Source organism: Pteropus alecto, unplaced genomic scaffold (assembly GCF_000325575.1).
Source record: "Pteropus alecto unplaced genomic scaffold, ASM32557v1 scaffold555, whole genome shotgun sequence".
Classification (NCBI taxonomy): domain Eukaryota; kingdom Metazoa; phylum Chordata; class Mammalia; order Chiroptera; family Pteropodidae; genus Pteropus; species Pteropus alecto.
In genome coordinates, this window is record NW_006436809.1 from 841,067 (window position 1) to 850,476 (window position 9,410).

The 9,410-nt window shown below is 48.0% G+C and overlaps 1 protein-coding gene across 1 annotated transcript; it reads right to left on the minus strand.

Moving 5' to 3' along the window:
• Positions 1-4,446: 4,446 nt before the first annotated feature.
• On the minus strand, positions 4,447-5,685 carry CUNH6orf15 (chromosome unknown C6orf15 homolog). The gene is made up of 2 exons (XM_006913675.2): positions 5,619-5,685; positions 4,447-5,388 (listed from the first exon to the last, which is right to left on the minus strand). The coding sequence occupies exons 1-2, from the start codon at positions 5,683-5,685 to the stop codon at positions 4,559-4,561; spliced, it is 897 nt and encodes a 298-aa protein (XP_006913737.1). The 3' UTR covers positions 4,447-4,558.
• Between the last annotated feature and the right edge of the window lie 3,725 nt (positions 5,686-9,410).

Below are 9,410 nucleotides of genomic sequence, written 5' to 3' on the forward strand. Positions count from 1 at the left end.
AGGAATGTGGTTTAATGCTTAAATGTTGTTTTAGAAACTCATAAAGGTAACAATATTTACATTAGACAGAAATGCCTTAAAGTTTTTTAGATAATGGCAGTATGTCCCAGGAAAGGAGCACCTGAGTGCTGGGGACAGATAGTTAAGGGTCCACTAACACAGTGGATTGGTTTTATCTTTCTAAGCTCATCACCTTCGCCCTGTTAATCACTAACAGTTAGTTCTTCTGAATCCAGAATATTAAAATGTCACAGTGAACAGAGAGCCTTGAATCAGTGGGGTACAGGAGGGTTCTGACGGGGTGAGGCAAGGGGAAAAGTCCAGCACAGGAGACAGGCAGTCAGGCCCAGCCAGGGGAGAACACGGATGGGTGGTCCTGGGTAGCTGGGGGGCAGTTTGAGCACAGAAAAAGGATACGGAGAAGGGAGACAGAGGGACAGTGGGAAAGGTGCTAAAGAAAACAGCTTCCACTCCATCAGTCATAACTGCCATCCTGAGGCCAGGAAGGACTGAATGGTGTTGAAAAAATTCCACAACGGTTTCTACCACCTTCCCGCAGTGGGGCTTGTGTAGCCAGAGACCATCTCAGACTGAAAATTAATTCACATCAGCCTAGCCACATCTTTAGAAAAACAACTATCGCACCAGCTTTACTACCACCTTGAGATAAACCATATCCCCCCCCCATTAATCTCTGTGGGGCCAACAATAACCCCTAGAACAGCCACTGCTACTGAGAGTACAAAAATGTTCATTCCTACCTCGGCCATAACCACGTCTCCAAGACCTGAAACTCCTATTCTCCTCCTACTATCCCCACCCTGGATGGTACAGGCCTCCGTGACCAGGATTTTTTATACATGGATAGAACTAGAAACCCTGGTGCGTGACGGATATTCCTCAGGGCTTGTGTAGTCACTCACATATGTGACAATATGGGTTAGTAAAGGTGACTGTCTCCTGGGTGTCTTGCTAGTTCCCTGACAGTGACAGCAGAATGCTGACAACAGGGACATCCTTTCAATTTAATGATAAAAGGAACAAAAGAGGTAGGCCTTTGGTCCAGAGAGAGAGATAAAACCGAAGCCTGACTGCTGGTCTTCAGGTGACATGAAAAGGTGGGCACAAATGCACTTGTTGGAGGGAGGACTCCAGGTGGTGTGTAAGCTGTCAGGGCTGAAGAATCTCACCTTCACCTGCTCTGGGCAGTTTGCCCACCATGCTTGCAGTTTCCAAATGGTACCAGAGCCAAGCTCCACCTCTTACTGCCTGTGTGACTTTGGGCAAGTTACCTAACCTTGCTGAGCCTCAGTTTCTTCACCTATAAAATGAAAATAATAAGAATGAGTACATCCTAGAACTGTTGTGAGAATTGAAATAACCTTGTAACACATTTTGCTCATGGTGAATATATGATAAAGGAAGCTATTATTATTATCATCCAAGAGTGTGTAAGAGAAAAACATCTGAGCAAACACAGTTTGAGGAATAAAATACTTAAATGAGAAGCCAGCTCTTCCTTCTTGATCTTGGAATAATTCTCTTGAGTGTGAGTTCCAGTGGGAAGCATCACACCAACTTCAACCATTGACTACGGCCACCCCACCAGACCAGCTTCCTTCTGTGGGGCTGAGAACTTTTGTTTTGTGTGGTCCCATCAGCACTGCCTCAGGGACAACGTACTGCATTATAATCAATCTGTTATAGTTGCTCGGAGTTTTTCAGTCTCTAATGCACTTTATCATTATCTTAATCAAATTTCCTAACTACCCTGTGAGAGAGACTGGACACTACTTTCATCCCATATGACAGATAAGAAAACTAAGGTTCACAGAGGTAAATGACTCGCCTAAATTGACACAGCAGAGAAGGCTGCATGAGCACACAGAAGGGGAACCTCTGTATTCTGGCTGCTAGACAAGTGCTCTTTCTGCTGCAGCCCCTTCCCTCTCTCCTAGGAGAGGAGACATGACTCCTATGACTCCAGCCACCACTCCCACCAATTAACCACTAACAAATACAAAAAACTCAATACACCAGCCACCACTTGCACCACAAACCTTAGGAGCTCTCTTATGTCACAGGTTACTAATCCATCAGGAATATATTTTTAACAACCTACCTTAAGGCACAGGCCTCTGACAGGGCTGACCACAGCTACTCTGGGACCCTCCATCAGCACAGACTCCTTCAGCTCAGTGTTACCTCTGTGCAAGCCTTAGCTCGCTGCCCTCTCTGGGCCCCAGTATCCCCACATGTACAGTGGGCCCAGCAGTATCCATCTAATGTGTTTGTTGTGGGGATTAGCTGCAAGGGTGTGTGTGCAAGCACCTCATCCAGAGTCTGGCACATAGTGGTACTCAATAAAAGTCAGATGAGTTTTTGTTAATTGCGTATTGTACTAGAACCCTCCCTGGACAGATAATGACAAAAATTAGATTTGAGTCATTGACTCTGTCACTTGTTAGCTATGTAACTTTGTGTAAATTGCTCGATCCCTTTGAGCCTCAGTTTCTTTATCTTAAACGCCTTCCTCAGGGATGGTAGTGAGGGTTAAATGATGGAATGTACAGAGCATTTTATGAGCTGAGAAGGGCTCTGGGCTGTTCGTAAAAAAATGTCAGTTAGGCTGTGGGAAGGTCACACAAAAGTACAGATTAGAGTCTGTGGTGCAGCCCTGTGGCTTGCGAATAAGGTGAAAGAAGAGAGAAAGCAGAGGAACCTGAGAGAGGTGGTGGGGGTGGGGCTTCGCTCTGTTTGCTGAGTGCCGATCTTGGTCCAGACAGTGTCCATGGTTTTGAGGGTGCAGCAGTGAACAAAACAAAGTCCCTGTACTTGTGGTACTGGGGATTGGGGCAACCAGAAAGAGGGATAGAGAGAAATGAGACCACAAGCCTGAGAGAAGAGACAGGTGTTGAAGGCAAAACCACAGAACCAGGACAGGGAGAAACCCTGAGTCTAAGATGGGAAGAAATTGGGGGAGGAGGTTGAGGTGGTAGAGAAGCAGGAGTGGTTGTTGATAGGAAAGTGTCCCGAGGAGGAATTCTTGGTGCAGGATGGAGTATGATGGCAGACACTGGGGCAGGGGAATTTTCTCTGAGAACACCCACCTCCCGCTCAGGCAAGTAGCTCCACATCTCTCCAGTTCTGGTGTTTATCTTCCTTCCACCTCCTCCCCAACAACCTTTCCAATTCCCAGGACCAGGGGAGATCCCCAGGCTGTACAGAGGGTACATACATCTGGACCAGTGAAATACACACACGACGCGGGAAAAGACATATGCCCTCTGGAAACCCCATCATCCCCAGCTGGCTAACTTCCCTCTATGCCTTCTTAGAATGACTCCCCTCCTCCACCTCACTCCAGCATCTGTACAAAAATGCCAAGTTCCTGGGAAAATCAAAGGGAGGGTAGAGAAATAGTGTGACCAAAAGAAGTGCCATCACTGGGGAATAAAAACATCAAATGCAGCCATAGGTGGTATTGTTGGCTCAAGGTTTTTCTCTCCCTTTCCTTTTCCCTTTACTTTCTTCCTTTATTAAGGTTTGCTATTTATTTAGCAAATGTTCAAAGTGTGTGGTTCTTTGGGGCACAATGTGCCAAGTGATGCATGGAAGGGAGGAGATCAGCACACCCTTGGCTTCCAAGAAGATTGACTTCCTGGGGAAGAAAAGATAAACATAGACAAAATGATTTTCTCTGACTCTCTGTTTCTCTGTGAATCAAAGGGTACTCGTCCTCCTCTTGGCCCCGGTACCAACTTCCTGGATCTCATCCTTCAATCCTGCCACAGGTGCTGTGGGCCCCAGGCCTGGCGGGTCCCAGGTCTGGCTGTGATCCAGGCTCACAGCTAGAAATAGGACCCAAGATTTAGAATAGAATGTTACATTAATGTAGTAGGGCTCCTGTACCGAACATATGTAAACATTCAGCTTATTACATAACACGTGTGGCGGAATGCCACTATTGTACTCTGATATATGTGGAGCCCATGCGGTCCCCCACAATAGAAGTGTGCTCTCTGCAATAAAGGCGATGCCTGCCATTTCATTCTCATGTCAGCCCCTCATGCATTCTTCCAACTGGGGGTCTCACCACCGAAACTTTCCCTTCTCGGTCAGCTCGGTGCTGACATGTGCCATCTCAGTTAATCCTCTTGCCCCTCTTTTCTTTGTCAGATTTTAGGACAATTCTGGAACCAGCTCTCCCACCTGGCCAGGTGAGACCATGAGGCTCCACCCCCAAATGCCTGGGCTTTGATATTTTGCTAAGGATAGGGACAACAAGAGAGCATCCGAAGGTCTTTAGAGAGACTTGGAGACGGCTAGAAAATGGGGATGGACAAAACTCGCTTCAGTTTGTACCCAGAAGAAAAGACATTGCGAAGGAGCAGATTCAATAACTGCTTGTGTTTTATTGGCAATCATTATGGGGTAGTAGGGGAGATGGTGCTACAAACTATGCTGATTAAATCTTGATTTAGCTCACACTGCAAGAAGTGGAAGCAGGACTCCCTTCTTTCACTTCCAATTTGGGGTTTCCCCTTCTGTCATTCTCCTAACCCCACTGCGACCCAGGGTTTTGAGGATTGGGGAAGTCAGCTGGCATGTTCCAAGAAGAGCCAGGAGGATAGAGAACTCGGAGAGGAAACTTATTATTAATGCCTGGATGTAGATGGATATTCCCCCAGCTGGAATCTGGATACCGATTAACATTCCCCCAGCTAGAACTTGGGTATTGATTATTGATACCCCAGATTCCCACAGGGTGTGGCATAGGCCTTGTTCCCCATCCAGTTCCAGGACCTCCACCCCAGGACACACTGGGACTCAAGGTCCCCCAGGGGTGACCTGGCAGAAGTGGCTGTTGAATCCTCTTGATGAGAGACCAATGTGGGTTTGGGGCAATGATTTCTCCTTGGGCTCTCTGCACGTTGGAACGGGGTAGCTGCCTAGACTCAGCATCCTGGTGGAGCAGTGAAGCCTCAGGCGAGGGGCCTGCAGAGGACCCACCTCCCAGGGGGAGGGCAACAACACTAGAAGGCAAAGACAGTTCTTCGGGCGGCACTTCTTCCATCTGATCCTCCATCGCAGCAGCCACCATCTGCCAAGGATCTTCAGAGGGCCAGGAATCCATGGAGGGCAGCCCCCAAGAAGGGGGCCATCTCTGAACCCCAGAACCTCCTGCTGGTTGAGAGCCGTCTGATGGAGAAGCATTGGGCTTCAGAAGAACCCTTGCTAAATCATTAGCCCTAGAGTCTGGTTTGGACTGAGGATGTTTGGAGTTGGAGAGGCCAGTCAAGGAAGGTTGTCGAAGAAGAGGCAAGTTGGTCCTCAAGTCTTGGGGAATTTTCTTTTCCACTACACCGATGCTCCGGGCAAAGAGGCCTTAGGGAAAGGGAAGAGAAGGATACTCCAGGCAAAGAGGACTTAAGGAAAGCCCTCCTTCACTGATTTCCTGATTCCCTATGCTTTGAGTCCTTTTACTTCTCCAAAACCCACTCTTTCTTCCCCTAGGAACCTAAGGGTGCACTGTTCTGCTTTTACCCCTTCCCTTAATTCCAGTTCCCCAGGACCCCCAGTTCCCTCCTGCCCAAGGGCCAGCACAGCCTCTATACCTGAAAGATGAAGGCAGACCAGGAGCAAGCCCAGAGGAGCCCAGCTCCCCACCACACAGCCCTCCATCTTATTCAGCTCTAGCATCTCCCTTGGCCTCAAGACAGCCAGCCTTTTATCCTGTTAGTGGGGCGGGGACAGCAGAAACAGGCTGGGTCAGTGGTTGTGGAGACAATAAATCTCTACATTCCATCCTCATTCCTGATGTGGTCTGTGGCAACAGGTGTCATTTGAATATCCCAGGGAAGCTGAGTGTTCCCGCCCTGGCTCCTTTCCTCAAGCTCCCCACCCCTTCCTGACCCAGGTGCCCTGGCTCAGAGCTCATCACTAGTTGCCAGCCCTATTCTTACCCGGCTCATTGCACCAAGCACATGCGACCTTTACCCTTGGTTTCCCAATCTCTTCATTGCCTTCTCACAATACACTTGGATCTCTTTTTCTCTCTGGGATCCAGATCATTCTCTCCCAGCAACCCTTTCTCATGCATCCATATAGCTCCTTTGTCTTGACTCCAACCCGCAGAAGGTTTTGGGGTACAGAAGTGGCCCCCATTTGAGGGGTTGTCTTGGATGAGACCTGTATTTATAGAAACAGACTTCGTCACCATCCTTAAGAGATGGTGGTGTAGTGACTTCCCATTGCTGCTGTACCAAATAACCGCAAACTTAGTGACTTACAAGAACACAAATGTATTATCTTACAATTCTGAAGATTGGAATTCTGGCATAGGTCTCACCATGTTTAAATCAAGGTGTCAGCAGGGTTAGGTTCCTTTCTGGAGGCTCTAGGAGAGAATCCATTTGCTCACGTTTTCCAGTTCCTAGAAGCCACGTGAGATCCTTCGCTCATGGTCTTTTTCTCCATGTTCAAAGACAGAAGCAGCAGGATCTTCTCACATTGCATCACTCTAATCTCCTCTTCCTCTTCCTCTTCCACTTTTAAAGACCCTTATGATTACATTGGATCCACCCAAATAATCCAGGATAATCTGTTTATTTTAAGGTCAGTTGACTAACAATCTTAATTCCAGCTGCGACCTTAATTTCCCTTTGCTAGGTTACCTAATATATTTACAGTTTCCAGGGATTAGGATGTGAACAACGTTGGGGGCGGGGCATCATTCTTCCTACCACAGATGGTCTGATCCGTCCACGGAATATAAGAAATACAGAGAGAGAGAGCGAGAGAGAGAGAGAGCGAGAGCGAGAGCGAGAGCGAGAGCAAGAGAGAGAGAGAGAGAGAGAGAGAGCGAGAGAGAGAGCGAGAGAGAGAGCGAGAGAGAGAGCGAGAGAGAGAGCGAGAGAGAGAGCGAGAGAGAGAGCGAGAGAGAGAGCGAGAGAGAGAGCGAGAGAGAGAGCGAGAGAGAGAGCGAGAGAGAGAGCGAGAGAGAGAGCGAGAGAGAGAGCGAGAGAGAGAGCGAGAGAGAGAGCGAGAGAGAGAGCGAGAGAGAGAGCGAGAGAGAGAGCGAGAGAGAGAGCGAGAGAGAGAGCGAGAGAGAGAGACAGAGAGAGAGAGAGAAGTGCAAGCCAGCAGTTGTTTTTAACTAATAGTAGAGGGCATTTGAATGCTGTTGTCAAATGACCGTGAGTTGATCATTGTTAAGACTAGGTGACGGGAGCATAAGTATTCATTAACTATTTGTCCACTCTTAAGTACACTTGAAATTTTTACAACAAAAAGTGTTTAAATGCCTTCGTTCTCTGATGCCTCCAGGACACACCCAGACTAGGCTTCCCTGGTTTCATGAAGTCTAAATAGCAGCTGTTAAATTTTACGATTCTGTCCTCATCCCAGCTCCTGCTGGCTAGCTACTGGAAGAATGAAGAGTCCTCTCCAGAACTGACCAGTGGGTAGAGGGCAACAGCCTTTTGGGGTGATATCCACCAGTTTTGCAAAACCTTTTGACCTGGACCACACCAGAGACTAGAGAAATCCCCACTTCAGAGGCTGTACCCCTCCTGCAGCCTCCGAAGGCCTTGATTCCTGTCATTGGCTGCAGTCCAGGGGCCAGATGCCAGACTAAGGGTGACAGAACAGTGATGACAGAAACAAGACCGTTCTAGAGCCTTCCTCCAACTTCAGTCAACCATGCAGATTGGGTCAGCTGTCCCAGATCATTTCTGAGCAATGTAACGCATTTATGCTAGTTCGGGACTTGGAATTTCAACAGTAGTCCTAAATTTGGGACCAGCTGACACTCTCCCAATAGGAGGAAATGGTTTCAATTTTAGGATAGGGTGAATTCTTTTGCAGCCAAGCATAGGTTCTAAGAGGTGGCCTGTGCTTTGAGGTGAGGCCCTTCCTGTAGCAATAAGCATGCCCACTTTCCCCTCCTTGGGATGTAAGAATTTCCTGTACCTCAGTGTCTCCCTGGCCTGTCTCCAGGACGTAGTCATATGGTCCTAACCACCCTCTTCACTTTCTCTCTTTTTCTCCCATAGAGGCCACCTCCCCTTCTGCACTCTAGTTCTCTATTCTCTCACCTCCCACAGCTCTCACTCTAGAACTGCAGCAGAGGGAGCAGAATGCAGAGGAGGAAGAGACACTATTGGCTCTGTTCTTCCATTGCCTGGGACATTTTTATGTAGGCCGGTGAGTCACAATGCTTGGCTCTCATCCTTGCTATCTTTTACTTTCTCCACCCCCAGTTCCCAGAACAATCCCCGCCTGGGCTCCTACTTGGTCACCAGGAATCAGGTCCAGGTGTCCCAGAAACCCAGGAAATCAAAACTCAGGACTCCCAGAGAGGATGGCATCTAGAAGGTGAGGAGAAAGAGTTTGGGTGGGGAGGGAGAGAAAATAATTAGGACTCTATAGGGAATAGGGAGGATCCAGGTGAATGGGGAGGGGAGAGAGAATGCATTTCCTGGAACAATGAGAGAGAGGAGTGGGAGAAGGGATCTGGGAGATTAGGCTACCTCTACTTTCAGTTCAACAAATATTTATTGTTTTCTTTCTTTGTGGGAGGAGCTGTAAGGTATAGGAAAAATACTGGGCCAACTAACTTATGAATGAAAATGGGGGACATGGGACCTCTAGAGGCATAGGGGAGCACCACCCAGGTCCTAAGAGGAGACTTAGGACTCTAAGAAGGCAAAAAGTCAACCACTAGTTCACACAGTTTATTGAGATGTCTGCTCCAGTTTCCTCGGATGCCCTGGCATCTCCCTCACACAGAGAAGCATCTGAGCATTGAGGGAAGTGGCATCCAGGAAGGGGGACAGAGATGGAGACCTTGAGAAGCAAGGAAGAGTGTTGGGAACTCACAGAATGTGTGGTGAGCTCCATAGTGGACGATGGGTATGGAGTGGGGAGTGTGAGAATCCACTGGCATATCATGTTGCTTGACCAGATGGCAGAGCGAAAAGTGGTTATTGTTTTCAGATAACGGTTTAGATTGTTCTTTATATGTCAACAAAATAGAGGAGAGGATGACTTGTCCAAGCATCAGAGCATCTCTGGGACATTTCAGGGGTTTCCCAGTCAAGAATTTGAATGGGAAGGGTTATCCAATGGGCTATACTATCTCAAAGAAATGGCAGAGGAAACTTTAGGGAGTGGTTGTCTGGCAGGGAGGGCGCTACAGTAGGATGGGAATCTAAGCAGTCGGAGAGAATGAGAAAAGGGATTTGGAGCCCACAATTTGGAGAGATGAAGAAAGAAGATGTGATAAAGGAGAGTCTGCCACACTGGGCAATGGAGGAAGTAGAGCAGCTCTCTTGGAAGGGAGGAGTCTGGCATCCTGGACTTCTCCCAACTGGGAGATTGTGTGTGTGTGTGTGTGTGTGTGTGTG

Excerpts from the sequence above, each read along its gene's own strand:
- CUNH6orf15 (XM_006913675.2), bottom strand. The coding sequence starts at position 5,685 with ATGGAGGGCTGTGTGGTGGGGAGCTGGGCTCCTCTGGGCTTGCTCCTG. Across the intron at positions 5,389-5,618 it reads GGTCTGCCTTCATCTTTCAG|GCCTCTTTGCCCGGAGCATC; the intron begins GTATAGAGGCTG and ends CCTTTCCCTAAG.